This window comes from Heteronotia binoei, chromosome 18 (genome assembly GCF_032191835.1).
Source record: "Heteronotia binoei isolate CCM8104 ecotype False Entrance Well chromosome 18, APGP_CSIRO_Hbin_v1, whole genome shotgun sequence".
Taxonomy (NCBI): domain Eukaryota; kingdom Metazoa; phylum Chordata; class Lepidosauria; order Squamata; family Gekkonidae; genus Heteronotia; species Heteronotia binoei.
The window spans coordinates 35,164,925-35,192,733 of NC_083240.1; the positions used below are offsets into that span (position 1 = coordinate 35,164,925).

The 27,809-nt window shown below is 47.1% G+C and overlaps 1 protein-coding gene and 1 non-coding gene across 2 annotated transcripts; both read right to left on the minus strand.

The window, feature by feature from the left end:
- Positions 1-8,657: 8,657 nt before the first annotated feature.
- Positions 8,658-27,401, minus strand: DHRS13 (dehydrogenase/reductase 13). Its single transcript, XM_060259374.1, has 5 exons — positions 27,218-27,401; positions 17,654-17,772; positions 14,733-14,856; positions 12,399-12,713; positions 8,658-10,324 (listed from the first exon to the last, which is right to left on the minus strand). Exons 1-5 carry the CDS (start codon positions 27,354-27,356, stop codon positions 10,062-10,064), a joined length of 960 nt encoding a protein of 319 aa, XP_060115357.1. The 5' UTR covers positions 27,357-27,401; the 3' UTR covers positions 8,658-10,061.
- TRNAM-CAU (transfer RNA methionine (anticodon CAU)) lies at positions 10,639-10,705 on the minus strand. The gene has a single exon. It is a non-coding gene; the product is annotated as a tRNA-Met (tRNA).
- Positions 27,402-27,809: the final 408 nt, after the last annotated feature.

Below are 27,809 nucleotides of genomic sequence, written 5' to 3' on the forward strand. Positions count from 1 at the left end.
AGAGTAAGATGGAGCCCTACTGGCAGAGGAAGGAAGGCTGTGAGCATTAAATGCTGCAAGCCACCTCACATAGATCCACCCTCTTCACGCCCTGCTTTTTAGAGATTCCCAAGGCTGTTGGAAACCAAAGGGTCCTTGATCTGATCCCACAAGCATGGGGAATCCAAGCCATGCATGGTACGTAATTTAGTCTCAGATGTAAGTTCGTATGGCTTGTGGTGGGAAGAAGAAGATGATATTGGATTTATATCCCGCCCTCCACTCTGAAGAGTCTCAGAGCGACTCACAATCTCCTTTCCCTTCCTCCCCCACAACAGACACCCTGTGAGGTGGGTGGGGCTGGAGAGGGCTCTCACAGCAGCTGCCCTTTCCAGGACAACCTCTGCCAGAGCTATGGCTGACCCAAGGCCATGCTAGCAGGTGCAAGTGGAGGAGTGGGGAATCAAACCTGGTTCTCCCAGATAAGAGTCCGCACACTTAACCACTACACCAAACTGGCTCTCCAGCATGAACAATCCTCCTCCCCCAAGCCTAGGTAGCCCTCTGCCAGTATGCCATTAGAGGGCCAGCTAGCACCACTCCCATGGCACAGAGAGGTAAAGCTGCAGTACTGCAGTCCAAACTCTCTGCTCATGACCTGAGTTCGATCCCAGAGAAAGCTGGGTTCAGGTAGCCGGATCAAGGTTGACTCAGCCTTCCATCCTTCCTAGGTCGGTAAAGTGAGGATCCAGCTTGCTGGGGGGAAAGCGTAGATGACTGGGGAAGGTGACGGCAAACCACCCCATAAAACGTCTGCCGTGAAAATGTCATGATGCGATGTCACCCCAGAGTCGGAAATGACTGGTGCTTGCACAGGGGAATACCTTTACCTTTCTGGCACGAGGAAGGAAGCACCGTCTCACTATCCCAAGAGTCCCCAACCTGTGGCCTACAGGCCCCATGGGCACCCTCTTGAGCTCTTTCTGTGCAGCCCTCCAACCTGCTTTTTTTTTTTTCTTTGCTGCTATCACCCTTAAGGTGTTTTCCCTCAGACTTGCACTGTTCTTCCTGCCTCAGGAGGCACCACCTATTGTTTTTCTTCCTGTTGTTTTCTTGCAAAAAACACAACTGCAACATCGTTTCTTCTGGTCTCCATGGTTCTTTCTGTCAACCCCCTCTTGATCTTATCCTCCATACTAGCATTTTGGCTGCCCTGGGAGCTTTACTAGCCAGCAAAGCACAGATACCCATACCACTCCAGTTTTTCACTCCTTTGCTCCATTCGTTACCGTGTTGAAGGCTATATATACGTGTAAGGCAGATAAAGCAGCTCTGTGAACGGGTACTGGAGATGTCCAATTCTATGTGCCCCAAAAGAAGATGTCCCCATCCTCTATTATTTCCAAAGGAGGGAAGGCATTTAAAAGCTGTGCAGTCCCTTTAAATGTGATGGCCAGAACTCCCTTCAAAGTTCAATCATGCTTCTCACAATCTTGCTCCTGGCTCCACCCCCAGTCTCCTGGCTCCACCTCCAAACCCCCCAGATATTTCCTGCGTCAGACCTGGCAACCCTACTGGTCAGAGCTGGATTAATAATTAGGCCAAGTAGACACTAGCCTATGGGCCCTCAGGCCTTTAGGGGCCCCGGGCTGGCTTCTCTCCACGGTTTCCCCCCTGCTTGCAGCTCTCCCAGCCTGCACACACAGCCAGCAACTGAACCGCTCTTTGCCCAACATGCCTGGTGTGGCTGCTGCTGGTGGTGTTGCCAAGTTTGCCTCTCTCTGCCTCTCCCCCACAGCTTTGTCAAAGGGGCTTTTAAGAAGGTGGCTGCAGCAGGGTCCATGGGCAGCGGGGTGGGCGCTCAGACTCTGAGATAATTTGCAAGGGCCTTCCCAAGATTTCAATTGCCTAGGAGTCTCCACAGAGTTTAATCCGGTGCTGCTTACTGGTAGGTCAGAGCCATAATCCATTAAAAAAATTCTGTGCATATGGCCCAGTCATGTAGTGAATAGGAAAGCACGGGTCTCTTTGCCATGGTCAAAATGAAATGCCTTCTAATAGCACCTGGGGTGGGGTGGATTTGATGGGAAAGGGGAGAGTTAGGCTAGGGTTGCCAATCCCCAGGTGGGGGCAGGGGATCCCCCACTTTGGAGGCCCTCCCCCTGCTTCAGGGTCATCAGAAAGCGGGGGGGAGGGGAGGGAAATGTCTGCTGGGAACTCCATTATTCCCTATGGAGACATCCCCATAGAAAATAATGGCAAATTGATCCATGGTTATCTGGGGGCTTGGGGGGGGGCTGTTTTCTGAGGTAGAGGCCCCAAATTTTCAGCATAGCATCCAGTGCATCTCCCCAAAATGCCTCCCAAGTTTCAAAAAGATTGGACCAGGGGGTCCAATTCTATGAACCCCAAAAGAAGGTGCCCCTATCCATTATTTCCTATGGAAGGAAGGCATTTGAAAGATGTGTGGTCCCTTTCAATGTGATGACCAGAACTCCCTTTGGAGTTCAATTATGCTTGTCACATCCTTGCTCCTAGCTCCACCCCCAATGTCTCCTGGGTCTACCCCCAAAGTCCCTAGATATTTCTTGAATTGGACTTGGCAACCCTGTTAGGCTCCTGAAACTTTACTTCCCATATTTTTATTTATTCAAGGATAATATTGAAAGTCTGGAACTGCTTCTCTAAAAATTCTGAAAGTCTGCAAAAGAAAGTGCTGTTTTGAAGAAACAAAAAATTGCAGATGGGCACTGTGTCTTTGATGACAAATGGACTATTGAATACTTTGTTTTCAACAAGGATAAAGCAGTTTGCCTGATGTCTTGAAATTGTCTCGGTATTAAAGGAGTACATCATTAAAAGGCACTTTGAATCCTGTCACAAGAGCTACTCAATATATCAAGGAGAGGAGCGAGTGAACAATTATCTTTAAAAATTAATTTTTTAAAAAATAATTTTTGAAGCAATATTGTTTGAGGAAGCATGGTGAGAATCTGTCTACTGTGAGGGCCAAATAACATGTTACTAAATGAATTGCTGAGAGCTATTCACTGATGGTGAATTTGGCTAAAAGTGTGTGGCTAAAGTAATGGAGGAAATGTGCCCTGATAAGGTATCTTGTGTTAGTTTTTTCAGTTTATCTGCATCTACAGATGTGTTGAAAAAAAAAAAGAAGAGCTGCCCATGTCACTGATTGTCAAGGCAAAAATGGTTGACACCCCCCCCCCCTCCCCGCTTTGGCACTAGATGAGAGCAATAATATTATAGATACTGCCAACCAGTGTTCCCTCTAAGCTGAGTTAGCATGAGCTAGCTCACAGCTTAACCTCCAGCTCACACATTTTTGTCTTAACTCAGGAAAAATGGCCCCAGAGCACAATAATTTCTGTAGCAGCTCACAACTTTAATACCAGCAGCCCACAAAGTAGAATTTTTGCTCACAAGACTCTGAAGCTTAGAGGGAACATTGCTGCTAACTACTACTATTTATCAGGAGGAGAGATTTCAGCTTCAGAATGACAGAAGAGTTGTGTGCACTGCAGAATTTGAAAGGCACTACAACTGCAGAAAACATTCTTGAAGGCATGTAAATGAGTAGCAAATCTCGGTCTGAGTTGGGATAAATTGAAAAGCATCACAGCTGACGGTGCAAGAAATATGGTGGGAAGTAAAGCTGGTGTAGTTGCAAGAATCCATGAAGAGATACTAAAATCAGGGCTTTTTCTGTAGCAGGAGCTCCTTTGCATATTAGGCCACACACCTCTGATGTGGCCAATCTTCCAAGAGCTTACAGGGCTCTTAGTACAGGGCCTATTATAAGCTCCAGGAGGACTGGTTGCATTGGGGGGGCGTGGCCTAATATGCAAAGGAGTTCCTGCTACAAAAAAAGCCCTGACTAAAATTAATCAATACAGGCTATAACGTTAAGAAGGCACCTGATATTTTCTTGTTGGGATTACATATGGAAAAATTCCAAAAGAAAGATAGAACGATAATCTGCACGGATTTTATATGCGCAAATGTGGAAACAAGATAAAATACCAGAAGTATGGGAATGGACTTTGAAAGTTATGTATTGGAGTGAAATGGACAAACTTACAAGAATCTTAAAAGAGAAAGATTTAGAGAACTTCAAAAATGACTGGAGAAAATTTTAAAAAATATATAGAAAAACAATAGAATGTTAAAGAACATCTGGTGATTTTTGATAATGGTTAACTTTCAAAGAAACAATATATGGATTATAGTTAATGGACTACTGGATTAATGGATAATATTTGTTTTTGTTTTTCTATTTCTAATAATGAAGAAGAACTGATATGGTGATGGATTATTATTAGAACTTCTGGGTTTTGTGGGGTTTTTTCGAAAAAAAATTCTTTGATAGAGTTTATTACCTTTTAACAAGTAAGATTAAATAACAATATGGGGACATTTGTTAAGAGGCATGCACTGCTGGGGGGTCATAAAATGGGAGGGGTGGGGAGAAAAAGTTATATATGTGTATTAACATTTAATGATAAATGATGATATGTGGATACCGTATATTACAATACAATAAATTGTTTTTACACAAAAAATAAAATTAATCGATAGACTTCCCGTGCAATTTCACTGCATAATCTGTCAACAAGGCTTGTGTAGTAAGATTCTTCAGTGGGAAAGTGCGATGCATATTGTATCCAGTATTAATTACAACAGGAATCACAGCCTACTCATCATCAGTTTCAAAACTTTCTTTCAGCAATAAATGCAGAATATGGAGATGTATTGCACCATATGGAAGTCAGGTGGCTTAGCAGGGACAAAGTCCTCAAACATTTTTTCAGGCTCCAAATGTTTTTTTCAGTCTTCATCATGCATCGATGTCTTTTTTCATCAGAAAAAGGTCAAGAAGTACTTTCTGACCCTGGATGGATTTTTGATTTGGCTTTCTTAACTGATCACCGAGCTTCGGAACTCATATAATCTAAGGTTGCAAGGAGAAGGAAAGCTTGTGTGTGACATGTATTCTGAATTGAAAACTTTTGAAGCAAAACGAAATGTTTTTGTGAAGCAATTTGGTGGAAGAAATTTTTCAAACTTCTCATGTTGCAGTGAACTAAAATCTGAGGAGGATGGGAATTTACAATCCAATATTGAAAGACACATCAAAGCACTGAACCTGTTGCAGGTAGAATTCCAGAACAGATTCACTAGGTTGCCATAAGCACAGAAAGGAAATAAGAACGTTTCAGAACCCATTTGAAGTAGCATCAGGAGATGCAAGAAACTTTTCAGATGGAACTAATTGATTTGCAAGCCAATGATCATCTCAGGGTCATTTACAAAGAAGATAGTTAGATTTCAAGTGTGGGTTATCTGGTATATTTATCAACCTAAAGAAATTTGCTGCAGGCATGTTCACATTCTTTAGCACCACATACATCTGGAGAGCCAGTATGGGGTAGTGGTTAAGTGTGCAGACTCTTATCTGGGAGAACCGGGTTTGATTCCCCACTCCTCCACTTGCACCTGCTAGCATGGCCTTGGGTCAGCCATAGCTCTGGCAGAGATTGTCCTTGACAGGGCAGCTGCTGTGAGAGCCCTCTCAGCCCCACCCACCTCACAGGGTGTCTATTGTGGTGGGGAAGGAAGGTAAAGGAGATTGTGAGCCGCTCTGAGACTCTTCGGAGTGGAGGGCGGGATACAAATCCAATATCTTCATCTACCTCACAGGGTGTCTGTTGTGGGGGAGGAAGGTAAAGGAGATTGTGAGCCGCTCTGAGACTCTTCGAAGTGTAGGGCGGGATATAAATCCAATATCTTCTTCTTCTTCTGTGAACAAACTTTTTCCAAGATGAAATTTGTGAAATCCCAGTGTTTAGGGATTTACAAGACTTACAGGTGAACATTTACATGCCATTTTAAGGATGTCTGTCACAAACCTTGACTTGAACATTAATGCTTTGGCTTACAGGAAACAGTCACAAAAATCACACTGACTAGGTAAGCATGTGCAGCTAGGATCTGACACTATTGTTCCAAAATGGATTATATTCAAGTTAACCTTTCTTCATTGACATCTGATTGTTTCCTTTTGATCTAAATAGGTAGGTTAATATTTTTGTTACGTTTTAAGATGCAGCCCTCTTTAGGCATTGGGCACTCTAACGTGGCCCCCGCGTGCCAAAATGTAGGGGACCCCGTCCCATCCCATTCCAACCTGAGGCACTGCATGCTGTGAGGCACTGTGATAATTCTTACTTTGTTATTTTATAGCACACAAGTGTCTGGTAAAGTGAATCATGAGGCCTGGTACTTATTAACAGTTGCCTACTGTAGCTCCTGGGTTCAAGACCATGATTCTGTACAACCCCCTCCCCCTCAAATCAGGAACCCTCAAGAAGTTGAATTCAATTGACGCATCCCCTTTAGTCACTTCTCTAGCAAAGAGCATGGTGAATGGCTTTGCTCACATTAATTTTTTGCTTTTGAGCCACGAGTTCTTTAACACAGTTCTGTCCTCTCTTTGGTACTTGGCCACATTGTCGTCTCCAGGGAAGCCAATGAACACTCTTGCCCCATTTATTAATCATATGGAAGGAAGTCTTTTGTCTCGCTCCTTGGGCTCATTGAGATAACTGCCAGGAGGGCAGAAAACTGCAATTTGTCTGGTTAATTCCAATAACGAACGAGACTCTGGCATGCTAACTAGTTATGTGACTCCCTAACCTACTTTGCTTAGATGGTGTGTCCACCTACTCCATGCATGTTGTTGAGTTGCTCTGCACACCAGTTGGCAATACTGACATTTTTGGACTGTGGAAGTTTTCTTTGCACCCTTTATTTGTGATCTAGGGACTTTGCTAGCAACTGCATGTCTAGAAGGTTGGTGAGAGCCTAGATTGCTGATATATAAATTGTGGACAGAAAGCTGCTTCCATGATTTGTATGGTGATTTTTGTATTCGTATGTACTATTTGCCTTTGTATAAAATTGAACCAGAGACTCTTTGAGGTACAGTTGTACTATTCTCTGTTGTACGAAGACACAGAACAAAGTTGTGAATAATATTTTGTATCGGTTTATTGGTTCAAAGTTGTGAATAATATTTTGTATCGGTTTATTAGTGTTTTTTCTTCTTTTGGTTCTCTTACATTGATAACAGATATTATTGTTGATACGGTTGAGACTGAGGCAAAATGAAAGTGTCCCGGAAAAGGATAATGGGCGAGGCTACTGTGTGCCAGCTTGCAGGTGTCAGTAATTGGGCCTTTCTGCCTACACTGTTCTTATCACTTTCAAGGCCAGAATAAAAAATGTGATAATTAGCTCTTCTTGAGAACCTGTGGTTCACTGGATGGGAGGGGGAGGGGGAAGGAGCAGGAATGATGTCATAATCTAGAACAGGGGTGGTCAAACATCCTTAATGTAAGAGCCACATGGAACAAATATCAAATGTTTGAGAGCCACAAGACAGGAAGGAAGGAAGGAAGGAAGGAAGGAAGGAAGGAAGGAAGGAAGGAAGGAAGGAAGGAAGGAAGGAAGGAAGGAAGGAAGGAAGGAAGGAAGGAAGGGAGGGAGGGAGGGAGGGAGGGAGGGAGGGAAGGAAGGAAGGAAGGAAGGAAGGAAGGAAGGAAGGAAGGAAGGAAGGAAGGAAGGAAGGAAGGAAGGAAGGAAGGAAGGAAGGAAGGAAGGAAGGAAGGAAGGAAGGAAGGAAAATACATGAGAGAGAGGTAAGAAAAAAGCAACTTTAACTTTAAATGTATTTTCCAAGCCACTGGCTGGCTTGGCTAGGAAAAGTGATTTAGAGAGAGAAATGCCCCTCTCCAAGATGGCTGATGGGTTGGTGGGGGCTTCAAGAGTCACACAATATGTGTGAAAGAGCCACATGTGGCTCCCGAGCCACAGTTTGGCCCTCCCTATTCCAGAAGGTTCTGGCGAGATAGGACTCTGTTTGGATTAGGACCATCACCTGACACCAGATGCTTGAGACTGTATTTGGGTTAGAAGCCAGAGAGGGGCCATGCTAGCCGTGATTTCAGCGGACTGAGGCCTGGATTATGTCAAGCTCGCTTTGCAATGAACAGCTACATAGAGAATGATGAAGCCTCTTGGACACTGAGACTTTTAAGACCGTGCCACCTAATACCAGGTATCAATGTATTACATAGAAAAGTTAGCTTCTTTGTTCTCAGCTGTACGGCTTTAAGACTTCGTGTTGCCAAGTAACAGATTTATTATTTAAATATGTAATAAACCTCATATATATTTTTAGCCAAGTCTGATTTATTGAGTACAGCTAGACCTGGTCCAGGCTTGGGCTCCTTGACAACCACGGACATCTCTGAAACCTCTTCCTTTGCTCTTATCACTAGCCCTGTAATCTCTCAGCAGCCTCTCCGACAGAAACCGACGGATTGTTTCTCTGATTGGCTGTTTTTGGTATCTTTGCCACAGAAAACAAAAACAGGCAGTTTTACCACATCTTGTTTCTAAATGAAATGCAAGACAAGCCAATCAGTTGCTGGGCAGAGCTCAGCAAATGCGCCAGTCTTTACCAACTACTGTTCTCTGTTGTATACTGAACCTCGCCATGCAAGAAACTTTGTGTAGGCAAGGCTTGTTATAATGTGTTTCTTCTTCTGTGGTAGTAAACCTAGGACTGAGCAGATGCAATTAAAGACGAACAGCAATAACCAATCTTGCACAGTTTATTCCAGAGGGGACATCTTACTTTGGTACTGTCCTGTATTTGGTCCGATATCCCCAAGAGTGGAGCCAGGCACCTAATCTGGGCCCCATTACCTCAAGCCTCCAAGCCCTCCTGAGCGAAGGAGAGCAAAGGGATCCGCCTCAAATCCTCTCGCTTGGCCAAGAAATGTTCAGAGCCCTTCAAGCTCTTAGCCAACCGATATGGTAGCCCCCTCCACCAATCACAGGTCACACCCTCATCCTAACACAGGAGCAGAACACACAAGTAGCTCCGCTGGGGATAAACTGAAGTTTGTAGAATACCTGAGCGTGTTTGAAAGCCAAGAAAAAAAGGCAGAGGGGAAAGACGTGCCACCCCGCCCAAGTAGGTTTTATGACAAACCGTATTTCATTACCGTTATTGCCAGGGCTTGCAACCAGTAAAAACAACAAAAAGGGATTACAGTTGATAAGACAGGCAATGAAAGAAACAAATACTGTGATGTATTGGCTAACAATGTCTAATAAAACCATTAAAAACCTACTAAATATCTTTTTGTACTTCACTAGAAATAACAATTTCACGTAACAATATTATCACAGGTCCATTCTCACAAGAAAGGTGAGGATATAGGTTCATTTCGTCAATGGACTTCCTCAAACTTAAGAATGAATGAATGAATAAATAATTATTATAGAGTAAAAGAGCAATTGGCCATTTATAAGAACAGCTTGCTTCTAATAACAATATTGCAGAGAGCTATTGGCCAGCAAACTCCAGAAGGCTTGTACAGCTGGTTAAATGAATAAGTTTGGCTCCTAATATCAATACATGCACTTAAGTGTCATCGAGTGGATGAGAAAACTTAAGATAGCAGTTGTTGCTGAAGAGCATTAATATTGGGTTGTTACAAGAGGCTGGTAACCCTGCAAGAAATATAGGAAGGATTACTCCCGAGGAAGTCCATTGATGAAATAAGCCTCTATCCGGGTGCTCATAGGACCTTTCTTGTAACTTTGGAATGTGAGAATGGACCTCTGTGATAATATTGTTATATGAAATCGTTATTTCTAGTGAAGTACGAAAAGATATTCAAAAGGTTTTTAAATGGTTTTATTAAACATTGTTAGCCAAAACATCACAGTATTTGTTTCTTTCATTGCCTGTCTTGCAACCAGTAAAGCAGGGAAAGGAATGGTGGGACCCCAGAGAGACCAGCATGTGGGAACCCTCAGGGGTTCAGGCCCAACTCCCAAAGAGCCTGAGTTTTGTGCCTCTGTTGATTCAATGCCATTTGTTCTTTAGCAATCCCTTACTGCTATGCCACAAATAAGACAAAGTCCCCCTCCCCAGTCACCCCAACTCTATCCCAGATACGCTGCCCTCAGAGCAACAAAAGAGGCATTTACTTGGTAAGTCCCAACAGTTTCTCACTGAATTCCCACAGCTTCTTGGCAACGGCATCATCACAGGCCTGGGGATAGGGTTCCTGCAGCTTGCAGTCAGCAAAATAGTGGCCGCTGAACTTCTCGATCCCCTCCTGAGTGGCACAATAGATAGTTGTCTGAGCTCCATTCACTGCATCGCGAAAGAAGAGCCAGGACAAAGTGACAAGGATCGGCTTCAGCCAGATGCTAGCATGGCGAAAGAGCTCTGTGTTGACAGGCCCTGAAAGGCAAAGGAAACCACAGTTCTTGTTAGCTCCAGTGAGCCAGGGGAGGAGGAGAGGGGATCTGAACCTGGGGGGTGGAATGACACCTAAGTGCTGCAACTGGTCAGAAAGCCAAATGCGAGAGCCAGGCCTCGGATTCAGCAGGAGCTCACAGGAGCGCAGCTCCTGAACATATGAACATATGAAGCTGCCTTATACTGAATCAGACCCTAGGTCCATCAAAGTCAGTATTGTCTACTCAGACTGGCAGCAGCTCTCCAGGATCTCAAGCTGAGGTTTTTCATGCCTACTTGCCTGGACCCTTTTCAGTTGGAGATGCCGGGGATTGAACCTGGGACCTTCTGCTTATGAAGCAGATGCTCTATCACTGAGCCACCGTCCCTCCCCAACCTTTCTGAGGGTTCCCCCTCCCCCCCCACCTATCTTGTCCATTAAATAGTAGGTGCAGCTGTATAACAATCCCTGGATTAGGAGAGTGGGCAGCCAGACAGCCACCAGGGGCTTTATCATGCCCCCAGCAGCCTTTATTAACCCTTGGAGAAGCCCGCACCACCCTTTCTCCACTTCTTATGTGATTTTGGGTGGCAGGTGGCTTGCTTGCCTTTTGATGGGGGGGAGGGTGGACAAGGAGGGCCCCAGGTGAGCGAGGCCTGCTTCGGCTGGCTGGATCTCTAGCCAGCCCAAGCAGGCTTCACTCGCCTGGGGCTCTCCTTTAATTTATTTATTTATTTATTTATGATTTAGATCCCGCCCTTCCCACAAAGATGGCTCAGGGCGGCTCACAACAAATAATAAGACAAAAATTAAATTAACATTTAAATATATAAGCAGTTAAAACAATCAAAACATTTAAAAACCTTAAAACATAAAACCTTATAACAGTATGAGTAGCAAGAATCTGGTAAAGCTACATTAGTTCCCATATCAGTTAGATGTAAGCTAGCCGGAAGAGGGTTGTCTTACAGGCCCTGCGGAACTGAGTAAGGTCCCGCAGGGCCCTTACCTCCTCCGGTAGCTGGTTCCACCATGTAGGGGCCATGACAGAGAAGGCCCTGTCCCTAGTCGATTTAAGGCGGGCTTCTTTTGGCCCAGGGATAGCGAGAAGGTTTTGGGTTCCCGACTCTCTGGGGAACAATACTCTCTGTTCTTTCTTGCTCTTGGATGGTTGGGGGGTAGCAGCATATGCTAATGAGTTATGCTAATGAGCTCCACCACCTATTTTTCTACAAAACAACCCCTGGCGAGTGCACAGATGGCCATTTCAGGAGGTTTCTCTGAGAAGCATCCATCAAGGCCCTTAGCACTGGGGGACTCAAGGCACGAATTTCAAAAGCTTGCTTATTTCCCTATAACTTCTTAATTGGCTCCAAAAAAAGTAGTAGCTGGTCCCAGTGGAACTTCTGAATGCCCAAAAGGTACAGCTGCCAGCAGATGGCATTATCATAATCATCCTAGCTTTTATATTACTTTACTTCATTTCTATCTTACTTTTCTCCCCAATGTGGCTTATGATGTTCTCCCTATTTATTCTCACAGCCCTCCCCCCCCCCCAATGATGGTAGGTTACACTGAGAGCACGATACTCAGCCCAAAGTCACCCAGCAAGCTTCCATGGCAGAACTGGGATTCAAACCAGCATCTCCCAGATGCTAGTCCAACCCTCTAGTCCAGGGGTGGCCAAACTTGCTTAATGTAAGAGCCACATAGAATAAATGTAAGGTGTTTGAGAGCTACAAGGCATGAACATCCAATGTTTGAGAGACGCTAGGGAGAAATGAAAGCAAACAGACGGGATGGAGGGAGAGGTGGAAAGAAAGTAACTTTGAAAGCGTTCTCCAAGCTGCCAGCTGGCTTGGCTCAGAGAAGTGATTGAAAGAGACAAATGCCTTCTCCAAGCTGACCAACATGGCGGTGGAGGCTTTCAAAGGCCACACAATATGTGTGAAAGAGCCACGTGTGGCTTCCGAGCCACAGTTTGGCCACCCCTGATCTAGAGGTTCCTGAACCAAAGGATCTCAAGGATCCCAGATTCCATACCTCTTTCATTTGGCAAGAGCCAAGTTTACCCACCTGGATGAACCGCATAGCAGGTCACACTGGTCCCTTGTAGTCTGTTAGCCAGCTCTCGCGTATATAGGATGTTGGCCAATTTGCTGTTGCAGTAGGCCAGGAAATATTTCACCAGCCCATCCATACAAGGCTTGTGGATGTTCTGAAAGTCGATCTTTCCTATCCGATGTGCTCCTGAGGCCACCACCACCACGCGACTAGGGGTACAGTGCTTCAGCCGGTCCAAGAGGAGATGGGTCAACAGGAAGTGGCCCAGGTGGTTAACCTGGAAAGTCAGATCGAAGCCATCGGCACTTTTGCCTGGAGACTGAACACCTGTTAGGAAATTCAGTAGCATTAAACAACTGTGGATACCATGGACCACCCAGAAGACAAATAAGTCGGTTCTAGATCACAAGTGTCAAACTCATTTGTTATGAGGGCCGAAACTGACATAAATGAGACCTTGTCGGGCTGGGCCATGTCAGCTTGGGCTGGGCCATGTCAGGCCGGGCCAGATGTGTACCTATTTAAGATTAGGTTCTAGCATTTAAAAAAGTAAAATCATACAAAATTGAATGACCATAAAATCATACCTAAAAAGACACAAAATACTGCTGAAAAACTACAAATATAACAGAACATGGCAGTTACAGCAAACAGATTGGTAAAGGTGTTTAGCCATTTAAGATTAGGTAGCACAGATAAACTTTGTAAAGGATACAGACAAAGGCAATTATTGTTAAAAAAAACCCCAACAACCTTAAAACATCCTTAAAACATCAGCAGTCGGAATTAAAGGTGCTTTCTTGGTGTTTCTCCCATGAGATCTAGGGAACACGGCAAAGGAGGCTTTGGCTCTTTCCTTCCTTCCCCAGGGGACCAGGAGGAGGAGGAGCCTCAGCCAGTAGAAGAGAGGCTTGGCTCAGTAGCTCTGCTGTGCGATTGAGAGAGCCTAACAAAGCAAGTTATTCCTCTTCCTTTCCTCCCCAAGGGAGGAGCCTCAGCCAATGGAGAAAATAGATGTTTTGCTCTGTAGCTTCTGTGCGATTGAGCAAGCCTTGAAAAGCAAGCTATAATGCAGAAGGAAGCAAGAGAGAGGGAGAAGGAAGCAGGTGACAGTCAGTTGCTCAGGGGCCTGACAGGAGCCTCCTGGGGGCCTGATTTGGCCCCGGGCCACATGTTTGACACTCCTGTTCTAGATCAAATCAAGCTGAGCTCTTCTTAAAAGCTAAACTGACTACATTGAGACTATCAGGAAAAGACCCATGGAAAAGACAATAATGCTAGGAAAAGTGGAAGGCAGCAAGAAAAGAGAAAAGACCCAAAATGAGATGGATTGACTCATTCAGAGATGTCACACTGCTCAGTCTGCAAGACCTGAACAAGGCTGTTAACATTAGGAAGAGGAAGAAGAAGAGTGCAGATTTACACCCCGCCCTTCTCTCTGAATCAGAGACTCAGAGCGGCTCACAATCTCCTATATCTTCTCCCCCCACAACAGACACCCTGTGAGGTGGGTGGGGCTGGAGAGGCTCTCCCAGCAGCTGCCCTTTCAAGGACAACTCTGCCAGAGCTATGGCTGACCCAAGGCCATTCCAGCAGCTGCAAGTGGAGGAGTGGGGAATCAAACCCGGTTCTCCCAGATAAGAGCCCGCACACTTAACCACTACACCAAACTGGCTCTGGATGTTTCAGAGGACATTAATTCATAGGGTCGCCATATTTTGGCAGTGACTTGACGGTACATAAACAATTGATACTGTACACCAAAGTCTTTCTTGTCTGAAGAAACTTCCCAAACCACAAGTGGGGAGTGCTAAAGGAATCCCCTGGGGACAGTCGTCCCATTTCATTCAACCCGGTGAACCTCACTCCATCATTACTCACCTGCATTCTGCACCGAGCAGGAAACGGCACCTGATTGCACCTTATAATATAGTGGGTTCAATGCATGGAAGAGGCGAGGTGGTAGTGAACAGTGAACATCAGCTCTTTTATTAGATACAGCATTAGGTAGGCTGCACTTCAAGACTGAGGCACTGGGCCAACTATATACAACCCTGGGTTCCCGTGCAAGCACGCGATTGGATCATTCAAACCAGCAGGGGGCCTGTGATTGGTGCAGGGCAGCAGGGATTTGGATCCTGCTGCCCATTGTCCCCAAGCTCCATTCTTATGGCTCCAATGAGCCAAGAAGGAACACACTATTCAGTCACTTGAGTCCGCATACACAACACACCTCTCCGCCCCGAGGCTCCCACAACACACCTCTCCGCCCCGAGGCTCCCACAACACACCTCTCTGCCCGAGGCTCCCACAACACACCTCTCCGCCCCGAGGCTCCGTCCTCACCTGCATTGTGGATAAGAATGTCGAGGCGAGGCTCAGATTTCAGGAAGGCGTCTACGAAGCCTCGCACTGACTTCAAGTCTGCCAGATCCAGGCTCATGAAAAGAACCTCGTTGTTCCCGCTATCCTGAGGGCAGAAAAAAGTGAAGGCAGGCGCTTATATTAGGTTCGAGGACTCGGGAAGCAAATCAGGCAGGTTTCCCTCCACTCGGAGCAGCAGCCAGAACTGGAATGAGACTGAACGGAAGCATCAAAGAGACCAGGCAAAGGCATGTGCAAAAGCTTCTCCTGGACAGTAGGAGTTAATAGCTGTTGCCGTTTGCAGGATCTGGCAACCTTTAGCAGCCTTAAGCCAGGCTACTGTACGGAGAGAGCCAGTTTGGTGTCATGGTTAAGTGCACGGACTCTTATCTGGGAGAACCAGGTTTGATTCCCCACTCCTCCACTTGCAGCTGCTGGAATGGCCTTGGGCCAGCTGTAGCTCTTATAGCGTTGTCCTTGAAAGGGCAGTTTCTATGAGAGTTCTCTCAGCCCCACCCAGCTCACAGGGTGTCTGTTGTGGGGGGAGAAGATATAGGAGATTGTAAGCTGCTCTGTGTGTGTGATTCAGAGAGAAGGGCAGGGTATAAATCTGCAGTCGTCTTCTTCTTCGTGCCAATAAATGTCAGTCTTGGCAGAAATCTAGACTGAAAAAACATGGCAGATCTCCTGGAAATTAACGGCAGGGTTGCCATCAGCATACTCTGAAGTGGGGCAGCTGCCAAGGCGCGTAGCTACTGGCAGGGTCCACTGCTGCTGATTCCCTCCTGTGACGCTCTCACTCACTCCTTTCCAGGGGTCGTTTTGTAGAAAAATAGGTGGCGGAGCTCATTAGCATAACTAATTAGCATATGCCACTCCCCCCAGCCAAAAGCAACCCGGTGCAAAAAAGGAGAGCCTCAGGCAAGCGAGGCCTGCTTGGGCTGGCTAGAGATCCAGCCAGCCCAAGCAGGCCTCGCTTGCCTGAGGCTCTCTTTGGCTGCCCCCCCGACCCAGCCAAAAGGCTAGCAAGGCACCTGCCACCCAGAATCACATAAGAAGTGGAGAAAGGGTGGTGTGGGCTTCTCCAGGGGTTAATGAGGGCTGCTGGGGGTGGTGGTGGCGGCAAAGTCCCTGGTGGCTGGCTGGCTGGCTGGCTGCCCGCTCTGCCAATCCAGGGATTGTTATGCAGCTGCACCTACTATTCAATGGACAAGTAGGTGGGGAGGAAGAGGGGGGATCCTCAGAAAGGTTCAGGAGCTGTGCTCCTGTGAGCTCCTGTTGAATCTGAGGCCTGCTTCCTTCCACTGCTTGCTTGTGAGGACTTTGTCACCTGTGTTCCCAACAGCCGGGGTTGTGGCCAGGATTTCATGTTTGGTGGGTCCTGCAGCAGCATTTTTGTTTGGGGGGGGGGGGGCGGGGGGCCACCTGGTTTGGCTCTAAACGCTTTCCATGCTTCTCACTTTCTCCAACCCCTGGCCAGATAGCTACCTATTTTTGCTCTCTGACCCTCAGCAAAGAAGGGCATTCATGCTGGCCAGATTTCGTGTACTGCTATTGGCCACCTTCTCTGGAAGATGTAAAAAAAAAATTCCCTACGAACTTAGATGATTGGCCCTGTAGTTTGGGAGATATTGAATCTGTTTCTCACATTTTATTAGCTTGTCCACTTTATATTAAGTCCTGGGGGGAATTTTTGAATCCCCTTCTTTGTACATGGTGTGGCCTTCCTGACAGAGTTAAGGTCCAGCGGTTACTTTCTGGTTACAACCCTCTTATAACCTCTAACGTTGCCTGTTTCCTTCAGCTCGCAATTTGAACCAGGGAAGCTATTAACTGATGTGTTTTGTTGATGCCTTGCTTTGTTCTTGCACTGCATTTTAAAAATTTTGGCTCTTAACATCTTTGATATGCCAATAAAGGTTGTCTGTCTGTCTGTCTGTCATATGAAGCTATGAAGCTGCCTTATACTGAATCAGACCCTGGGTCCATCAAAGTCAGTCTTGTCTACTCAGACTGGCAGCGGCTCTCCAGGGTTTCAAGCTGAGGTATTTCACACCTATTTGCCTGGACCCTTTTTTAGTTGGAGATGCCGGGGATTGAACCTGGGACCTTATGCTTACCAAGCAGATGCTCTATCCCTGTGCCACCGTCCCTCCACCTGTCAGTAAAGCAGCAGCCCCCCCATCTCATTTGTCTAACTCAGTCAACCTTCCAGAGGGATCTGGCTGCAAGTAGGCTTCTGCCCCTCCAAAGACAGAGCACAACCGAAGTCATAGTGACCAAATAACTAAGAATGTATTGAAACAAAATCATACAAACCCGCTCAATAGAAGACTAAATAGCAATAACAAGTCTCCAAAAGGTTTCACAGTTCCATCAAAGGAGTCCCAATGAAGAGGAGGTCAACTTGATTATTCCTGCTTCAAATCCTCTTCTAGCATAGGGTGCTCCAACCACATATCTCAATCAAAAGCTCAGAAAAAAATATCAAAGTGTTTCTGATGCATCAATAAGTTGCAAAAAGTTGCACAGCCCACAAGATTCTTTTTCAGTGCGTCCAAAGACTGCACACGGAATTCTCAATGGACAAATGGGACAGAAAGTCTCCAGTAAGATTTCAAAACAGCACTAAACTCTAAACTGGAGCCTCTGATTGGCAGGGGGTGGCGGTGAGCTTTTAAAGAGCCTGGAAGGCACTTTCCCCGGCCTTAACGTGGTAAAAACGGAGCCGCCACGGGGAGGAGGAGCCGCCGCGGGGAAGGGGGGGGGTGGCGAGGCTGTGCGGTGCTAGGGGGGGGGGCAGGGCAGAGACTGCGCAGCCCGGTTGCTGATGGGCCACAGACGGGTACTGGAGAGTCAGTGTGTGACACAACACCCTTTCGAAGAAGGTGGGGAGTGCTCACCCTCCGGATGTCATAGACGGCTGCTTCTGATCGTGCTTTGTTGCGGCAGGCCACGATGACACGAGCTCCTCTCCGGGCTAGGTCCAGCGCAGTCTCTTTCCCAATTCCTGTGTTGCCACCTGGAAAAGCCCAGCAGAGAGGTAAGTCAAGAAAAAGGACTTAGAGCAGCCCAGCCCCTGCAGTGTGAGCAAGCACAAATTTGCATCGGTTCCCAACACAATTCTCTGCCTAGGCTGGGTGTGCAAACCTCTTTGCACATCACAGCATTGATTTTCAACCAACGGAAGCAGGAAGGGGGTCTCCCAGGGCCATGAAGAACCATCTTCCTTTCCTAATAATGCAAGCTTACAACACAGTTCATAAGAAATGGCCACAATCTGATAAGGAACCAAAACCTGGAACGCACACCGAAAACATATTTGCAAGGCTGATGTGTAAAAGAGCAAAGGCAACCATGAAAGTCATTATGGCACTCCCACCTATACACTTTTTCAGAAAGGCCTAGAAATGCAAGCAGTGCCCATGCCCAAGTTTCTTGTTGTTGTTTAGTTGCACAGTCAAGTCCGACTCTTTGCAACCCCATGGACCAAGTCATGCCAGGCCCTCCTGTCTTCCACCATCCTCCGAAGTCTGCTCAAATTTGTGTTTGTTACATTAGTAACGCTGTCCAGCCATCTCGTCTTTTGCCGTCCCCTTCTTCTTTTGCCTTGTCTTTCCCAGCATCAGAGGCTTCTCCAGTGACTGCACCCTTCTCATTTGGTGGCCAGAGTATTTGAGCTTCAGCTTCAGCATCTGACCTTCCAGGGAACAGTCAGGGTTGATTTCATTTCCCTTAGGACTGATTGGATCTTCTTGCAGTCCAAGGGGACTCTCAAGATTCTTCTCCAGTACCACAGCTCGAAAGCATCTATTCTTCTGCGCTCAGCCTTCCTTATGGTCCAACTCTCAGTCATATAAAACTACTGGGAATACCATTGCTTTGACTATACGGACTTTTGTTGGCAGGGTGATGTCTCTACTTTTTATTATACTGCCCAGGTTCGCCATAGCTGTCCTCCCAAGGAGCAAACGTCTTTTAATTTCATGGCTACAGTCGCCATCTGCAGTGATCTTGGATCCCAAGTTATTTGTGCCTGAGTTATTTGTATGGAAATTTCCCCTCCCCAATTATCTGGAAGCCATTCATGGGGGTCACCGACACAAGGGAACTGTTACTTCCTAGTATGTACTGTCATAGCCCCCCACCCCAAACTATGTTTCATGAATGGCTTTTATAGATATGCCCTCCCAAGCAGAAATGTTTAGAGCCCCATCCTCCAGATTTCCTCATTGGGAGGCGTATTTTCTGTATTTTGGTGTGTGTGCGCGTGCGTGCCTGGAAGTCATGGTGACTTCAGGCAACTTCTACTCAGGCATGGAGCACGTTCAAAGAAGTTGCTTGATACATCCTACCTACCTTTGGGCTCCAATATTCCAAGGAGGTTTCCCATCCAAGTACTTGTCAGAGTTGGCCCTGCTGAGATCTGACAAAATCGGGCTTGCCTGGGCTACCCAAGTCAGTCCAGATTTTCTCGTTTTTAATTGACACCTTTCATTCAATTTCTTTTCCAAACCGAAACTGTTCTTAATAGTTTTCATTTCATTTAATTTGCGATTTATACCCCACCCTCTCCCGCAAGGCAGGCTCAGGGCGGCTTACAACATTAAAACATCACAACAGCAATAATTAAAATAAGTCCAATGAAACACAACACATTTAACGTATCTCATAAACATAATACATCAATAGAGGGTTGTAACTCTAACAATAACACAGTTCAGCAGCTGGTACGACTTCAGCTAGTTATATGGAAGAAACACTCACCACTGATTTTTAGTACCTTCACATGCCGATTGCAGATTCAATTGAAAAGCTCTTTGGATAGCTTTCCTTTTGTATCCATTTGTTTGAAGTACAGGTGATAGGTGGTCTAATTCGACTGCGGGTGGCATGATAGAGGTTTACAAGATTATGCATGGGATGGAGAAAGTAGAGAAAGAAGTACTTTTCTCCCTTTCTCACAATACAAGAACTCGTGGGCATTCAATGAAATTGCTGAGCAGTCGGGTTAGAACGGATAAAAGGAAGTACTTCTTCACCCAAAGGGTAATTAACAGAAGGAATTCACTGCCACGGGAGGTGGCGGCGGCTGCAAGCATAGCCAGCTTCAAGAGGGGATTGGATAAAAATATGGAGCAGAGGTCCATCAGTGGCTATTAGCCACAGTGTGTGTGTGTGTGTGTGTATGTGTATATATATATATACACAGAGTGTTGGACTGGATGGGCCATTGGCCTGATTCAGCATGGCTTCTCTTATGTTCTTGTTGTGGATGCTCTCGTTCAGCAATTTCCTCTGCACTTAGCCCTCTTTAATAGTGAACTTCTTCATGGAATTTTTTGAACGTGAAGCATGGAAGAGGGCAAGCTTAAAATCTATGTATTGCTTTAGCCTGTCCACGTAGAGTAGAGAACAGCCTACACAAAAGCATTTGCTTTACTACGGAGAAGGAAGTAAAGCTGTCAGGACAGTTTGGACACACAGTTTATTGTAAGCGTACTCACACAGATAAATATTTAAGTGCCAGTTCAAACCAGGATCCCTCTCCGAAGAGATTCATAATGAAATCTCTTGAAAACAGGAGGAAAAAAAATTTCTGAACCAGAACATCTACAACAGGAATTAGTACACCTGTTGACTGTACTTGAAATAAATGAATACAAAAAGAAAGATATCGAAAGAGCTATTAGACCTAGAACCAAATCTTTTCAAACATACAATCAAGCATGTGAAAGTACTAAAAATCAGCTGCAAGCATTTCTTCCATATATTAGGAACAAAAGAGACAGAATTTCCAGGATTCTGCAGAGGAAAGGTATTAAGATGACCTTTACACACAAAAATATGTCAACAGCTGTTAAAGGTCAGCTTCACCCTTTGCAAACATCTGGAGCATATAAGATTCCTGTGAGTGTGGGAAGATCTACACTGGGATGACTGATTGGTAAGTATTAGGAAGACTGAACACAAACGTTATATGCAAATGAAACATTATACAATTGAATGTTATAGACATACAACTAACCCGGAGGTCATCCCTTAGATACCTACTGGTCCCCCACTATTTCACCTTCATGGTGACTGAGTTGTTCGATAGTCACCAACCTATACACTACCGTATGGTTTTACTGTGTTGAGATATTGTATTCACCTTCAATTTTATGTTACCTGTTTTATGCCGTACATTTGTAATCTGTATGGTGTATTGAAATTGTTGTTGTGAGCTGCTCTGAACCCGCTTGCGGGATAGGGCAAGATAGAAATCCAAAAAGTATATATGAAAAATTTATTAAATTAAACACCCAGAAAAATCAGCAATTGTCCAGCACGCCAGAGAAAAAAATCACAACATTTCGTTTGATAAAGTGGAAGTAACTGCAAAGATTAATGGCTATTCTAATTTATCTAGAAGAGAAGCTTTTGAGATAGAACAGCACCTTAGTAACATCAACTGAGAGAAAGGATATTTTATCAGTAAAATGTGGAAACCAGTTTGGTGTAGTGGTTAAGTGTGCAGACTCTTATCTGGGAGAACTGGGTTTGATTCCCCACTCCTCCAACTGCAGCTGCTGGAATGGCCTTGAGTCAGCCATAGCTATTGCAGGAGTTGTCCTTGAAAGGGCAGCTGCTGTGAGAGCTCCCACAGCCCCACCCACCTCACAGGGTGTCTGTTGTGGGGGGAGAAGATACAGGAGATTGTAAGCCGCTCTGAGGCTCTGATTCAGAGAGAAGGGCAGGGTATAAATCTGCAGTCTTCTTCTTCTTCTATATAATAAACAAATACAATTACATCTTCCTTCTATTACTTCACAGAGTACAGGAAATGCCAGCGATGCCAGCGTAATAACACGCTAAGGTTCCAATTACATAGCACAGCTATAAAAAATATCCGGCTGTCCTCAACAAGACCCAGGGCCTTTTCAGTCCTGGCGCCTACCTGGTGACATCCACACCCTATGGGAGCTAGGACAGTTCTGCATGGCATGCAAGGCAGAGATGTTTCGCCAGGCTTACATCTGAGGACAACAATGGTCTCCATATATGCGGCCCATGATCCGCTCCCCCATGGAGGGAGAGATGAATGCCATTGACAATTTAGCTCGTATTGTAATGGTTTTCTTCTATTAATGGTTTGACTATTATTACGTGTGACTTAATTTATTAAAGATTTCAGGTTTTCACGGCTGGTAACATCATTAGGGTTTGTAGAATCTTTCGGGCTCAAGTGCCGTGTTCTACTGGAGAAAGTTTTCCTTCCAGATGTTTTCGTTCTCAGCTGCGGAGAACATCCTCAGTGGTGTTGCAGCCGGAGCAGGCGCTCTGACCTTCTTGGCTGCTGTGCATTGAGTGGGGCACTCAATGCACAGCAGCCAAGAAGGTCTGAGCGCCTGCTCCGGCTGCAACGCCACTGAGGATGTTCTCCGCAGCTGAGAACGAAACGTCTGGAAGGAAAACTTTCTCCAGTAGAACACGGCACTTGAGCCCGAAAGATTCTACAAACCCTAATACTTAATTTATTGTATGTTTTACCTGCAGTGTACAGCACTCTGAGCCTGAACTTAAATATATAATAATAAAGAATAGTCTCCTTCTTAAGACACTCAGTCGCTTTTATGAACAGATGTACCGATCGTGCTGGCACTGACGACTGGCGAAACATCTGAAGAAGTAAGATTTTATTAACAAACACAGCTGTCAAGCCCAAAAATTTTAATTAAAGATTTTGATGACACCAACCATGAAAGCTTCAAGTTAAAAATTAGAAGACCGTTCCAAAAGCAGCACAGCAAGCAATCGTGGAGCACAGAGTGCACCAGGAAAAACTGCAAGGCCTCGGCGGTAAGGAGCTAGAGGGACATGACAACTCCTGCCCAAACACACTTTTTGCTCTAGACAACATTTGCTTTCCCACTTTTATTTCACCCCCTGCCTCTTTGTTGGCAAAAGCTAAGGTTCATCTGCTAAAATAGCATAGGGCAGTATGAAGGTCGTTTACTCTCTAAGTATTGGGCTTGTCCTGGAGTGGCCAAACTGTGGCTCAGAAGCTACATGCGGTTCTTTCACACATATTGTGTGGCTCTCGAAGCCCCCACCGCCCCATCAGCCAGCTTGGAGAAGGCATTTCGCTCTTTAAATGACTTCTCCAAGCCATGGAAAATGCATTTAAAGTTAAAGTTGCTTTCTTTCCATCTCCCCCTCCCTATCTATTTCCTTCCTTCCTTTTCTCAAACATCTGACATTCATGTCTTGCCGCTCTCAAACATCTGACACATTTATTTTTTTGTGGCTCTTGCATTAAACAAGTTTGGTATAAATGAAAATAAGTAATAAAAGCTGAAGACTGGGTGGCAGCTAAAATGTAAGTTGGTTGGCAAGGAGAAAAAGAAGAAGGAAAAGGGGAGAGGATAAGATTATAGGGCCTGCAGGAGCGAAGAAAGAGGAAATAGAGTGGGGAGGGGGATACAAGGGAAAATGAGGTGCTTATGATGTATCTAATTCTAAACAATGGCCCTAAAATGCAGATCTTAAAAATCTGCAAAATAAGGCCATGTTTTGATAGGTGGGCTATTTCTGCAAACCTGGGAGAATCCACAGGTTTTGCAGAATCATCTAAATCAGGGGTGTCAAACATGCAGTCCAGGGCCAAATCAGGCCCCCCCAGGGCTCTTATCAGGCCCTCCGAGCAACTGGCTGTCATCTGCTTCCTTCTCCCTCTCTCTTGCTTCCTTCTGCATAACACCTTGCTCTGCCAGGCATGCTCAATTGCACAGCAGAGCTACAGAGCAAAACCTGTATTTTCTCCATTTGCTCAGGCTCCTCCCTTGGGGAGGAAGGGGGGAAGGGTGAGCTTGCTTTGCTGGGCTCTCTCAATCACACAGCAGAGCTATGAAGCCAAGCCTTCTATTGGCTGAGGCCCCTGGCTTCTCTTATGTTCTTATAAGGGAGAACCAAGCCCATAGCAAGGGGGGGGGTGTCTGTGGTGGGCACTGCCCCCTGACTTCTGCGCTGGGCAGCTTGCTCCCCCCCCCTACCTTTTTGCCAGAAGAAAGCATCTGAGAAGCGGGAAGCCCTGCAGTGGATGGGAAAGAGTGCCCCCCCCTTTTAAAAAGCCCCTGAGTTTTAAAATCCTGGCTACGCTCCTGGGGAGAACTTTCTTCATCTGTCAGTCCATGTGTCAGCCTGGAAGACTGAAGTGAGCCACCCACATCTGTCCAGAGGGCTACATGTAGCTGAGCCCCCAGAAACATTGGTGGATATGAGCAGAGGCTCTACAGAGGGGACCTGGTTTTTCAGTCTGATTCTCTTCCCCTACAGGGTCAGAGGGCCCCTGGCTCTAAAAACACCCCCATCTAGCTCTGCTCAGCCCCGTAGCTAAGAGTCACAGGCGGAGGGGGCCATGGGGGGCCGTAGGAGGGGGGACCATGGGGGTGAGAGCAAGAAGCTGCTTTAAATTACATGTAAGCTCTGATTCCCCTTCTCCCTTTCCTGGAGCTCAGCCTGCAATGATCAACTTCCAATTCCAAAGTTCAAAAGAAGTCTGATTTGTATCTCTGCGCTCCCTCCTCATTTCCCTGCTATCCTGTGCCCTTCCCCAACCAGGGGCAGCAGGGCTGCCCACCTACCCACCCAACTTTTGGAATCTGCCCACCCACCCAACTCTGTTCAGAGTGCTTCAGGGAGAGTTTGCGATCAGGAGGAAGGGTCCCCAAGGGGGTGGGGGACCCAAGGGGGAGGGGGACCCAAGGCTTGGAGAAGGGGCAGGCCTGTAGCGATGGAGGGCCCAGGGGGAGCACGGTCCCTCCACCCAACCCCCCGTGTGGCCCTTCCTTGTCCTGCCACTCTCCCTGCAGCCCCGTTTTTGCAGCCGTCACCGCTCTTCCTGGGCTCTTCCCACTCCGTTCCTGCCTCGCCCAGTCTCCCCGCAGCCCCGTTTTTGCCACCGCTGCTCTCCCCAGGCTCTTCTTCCACCCCTAAGAGCGTGAGAGAGAGAGAAGAAGAAGAAGAGAAGAACTGCAGATTTATACCCCGCCCTTCTCCCTGAATTAGAGACTCAGAGCGGCTTACAATCTCCCATAACTTCTCCCCCCACAACAGACACCCTGTGAGGTGGGTGGGGCTGAGAGGGCTCTCACAGCAGCTGCCCTTTCAAGGACAACCTCTGCCAGAGCTATGGCTAACCCAAGGCCATTCCAGCAGGTGCAAGTGGAGGAGTGGGGAATCAAACCCGGTTCTCCCAGATAAGAGTCCACACACTTAACCACTACACCAAACTGGCTCTCAAGAGAGCAGGGGCCCGGCGGCTGGCTGTTGGAAGAAGCAGCCAAGCCTCCACGCCCCCCCCCCAATTTTATGTCCTGGGCCCCCCCACCCAAAAGTTCTGGCTACGGGGCTGGGAAGGGGCCCGTAACATCCACAAGGAGGCTGGGCCCTCTGGGTCCCATAGGGCACTACGGGCCTGGCTCTCCCCCTTCTCCCTTGGAAGTGAGAAGAAGGCATTGAAACTCCTCGAGCGGAGAGAACAGCATGACTGACTCTAAGGGTGTTTAATTACAATACTGTTGTTATCCAAGAAAGAAATCATCTACAGCAGGAGTGTCAAACTCATTTGTTATGAGGGCCAGACGTGACATAAATGAGACCAGGCCGGGCCATGCGTGTCATGAAATGTAATGCCAGGTAGCAGAGAGATAAACTTTATGAAAGACACAAACACGAAGATTTTTGTTAATCTTAAAACATGCTTAAAACATTAGCGCTTGTTGGTCTTAAAGGTGCTTTCCTTGTATCTCTCCTGTGCAATCCAGGCTCTCTCGACTGCATAGCAGAGCTACTGAGCCAAGCGCCTCTTTCCTTCTATTGGCTGAGGCTCCCTCACCCCCTCCTGGTCCCCTAGTAAAGGAAGGAACGAGCCAGAGCTTCCTCGAGAGGGAGAAGAAAGCATACGACAGTCAGTTCCTTGGGGGCCTGATGGGAGCCCTGCAGGGGCCTGATTTGGCCCCTGGGCCGCATGTTTCACATCCCTGATCTACAGCATCCGGGCTGTACTTTGTTTGCAGAGAAAGAAACAGAGTGGCTGATGGACTTCTCTCCCTCCAGGGATTCCAACAAACCAGCTGAACTTGAATGCCGTATCTGTAGGATAGGTCCGGTCTTGCAAAATGCTGAAATAGCAGCAAGAACCATAGCAGCGGGAAAGAAAAGTGCTGCTCTGGTCCAGAGAAGAGGCTTTCAAGCCGTGATGGAAATTACTTGCTGCCTGCTGAATCCTGAATGCTCCAGTTACCTGAAGCGCCATACTATGCCAGTGGAGAAGTCGGTTGGAGCCTATTACTTTTTGGAGAAACTACTGCTACGTTCTCTCTTCGCCTTTTCCTAGTCTTCTTCCCAGTGGTGTTGCAATGAGTCTGGTACAAGATGCAATAGAGTGGGGCGGGGTAGTGTGTGACGGGAACAAAGGTTTTCCCCTTTCTGGCTCTACTCACTTGGTTATTTTTCTGCAAATCTGGCAAGAGCATTCCTTATTACGGTATTACTGCTTCAATCAAAGGTCTCCACGACCTCAGGGAAACTTTTAAAAGAAGTTCAGGATATATTTGAATGCAGAAAGTTTTTTTAAGCCCGCCCCCCCTTGTCCTGGTTACTTTCACAAGCCTGCAACATACCAACAAACAGGGCTACACCTCCAGGAGGCTGTGGGAACCAAGGCAGCCCAACCCTTGGGCCCAGATTCACGAAGCTGGCTCGCGATCGCAAGGCACCTTTCAAGGCCACCTGAGCAAAGAAACGAAGCGTGGAGCTACTGCAGGGTTGCCAAGTCCAATTCAAGAAATATCTGGGAACTTTGGGGGTGGAGCCAGGAACAAGTTGTGACAAGCATAATTAAACTCCAGAGGGAGTCACATTTAAAGGGACCACACACCTTTTAAATGCCTTTCCTCCACTGAAAATAATGAAACATAGGGGCACCGTCTTTGGGGGCTCATAGAATTGGACCCCCCAGTCCAACCTTTTTGAAACTTGGAAGGTGTTTTGGGGGAAGGCACCAGATGCTATGCTGAAAATTGGGTGTCTCTATCTCAAAAAAACAGACCCCCCACAGCCCCAGATACCCGTGGATCAATTTTCCATTGAAATCGGTCTCCATAGGGAATAACTGAGTGTCCAGCAGCCATTCCCTTCCCTCCCCCAGCTTTCTGATGTCCCTGAAACGGGGGGAGGGCCTCCCAATCGAGGGATCCCCTGACCCCATCTGGCTATTGGCAACCCTAAGCTATCCTCCGGCCAGCACCCGGTCCAAGGTACTGCTTGTCGGCAAGATTCTCCTTCGGGCCAGCCGGGCGCCCTGCAGGGGGAGAGATTACCAGGACGAGGAGACGGGGCCTTGTCCACGGCGGCCCCTCGCACTTTTCGCAATTCGTCTCCCCGCTACGACTCCCACCCCACCCCACCCCCTCTCCGCTCACCGGTGATCAGCACCGTCTTGCCGCGCAAGCACGTCCCGTTGCGGCACATGGGGCCTCGGAGGAAGTTGTGGTAGACCCACAAGTAGAGCCCGACCAGCAGCGCCAGCCCGGCCAGCCCGCTCAGCACCAGTACCGCCATGCCTGCCTGCCTGCCTGCGTGCCTCGCTCGCTCCCTCTCAGTGCCGTCTGCAGGCCCCGCCCGCACCGCGCAGGCAATCCCAAGGCTGCGCCGCCCCTCCTGCCTGGCAGGCGGCTAATCGCAGCGTCGCGGTCGCAGTCACATCCGGGCAGCCTCCGCGGCGCCCGCGTTGCTTTTGGGCTTCGCTCCGGGCAGCTGGGCGCTCTTCCGCGCTTAAGTCGACCCCCCTCCGCCCTGTCCTTCGGGGAAGGGCGCCCCGAGGCCCCTTCGGGGAGATCCGCAGCCGAGCAGCAAGCGGAAATCCAGAAGGGGGGACAGAAGCACGATGATTGGGGAAGGGCGGCGGCTCAGGGGTAGCGCATCCGCTTGGGAAGCAGAAGGTCCCAGGTTCAATCCCCGGCATCTCCAACTAAAAGGGTCCAGGCAAATAGGTGTGAAAAACCTCAGCTTGAG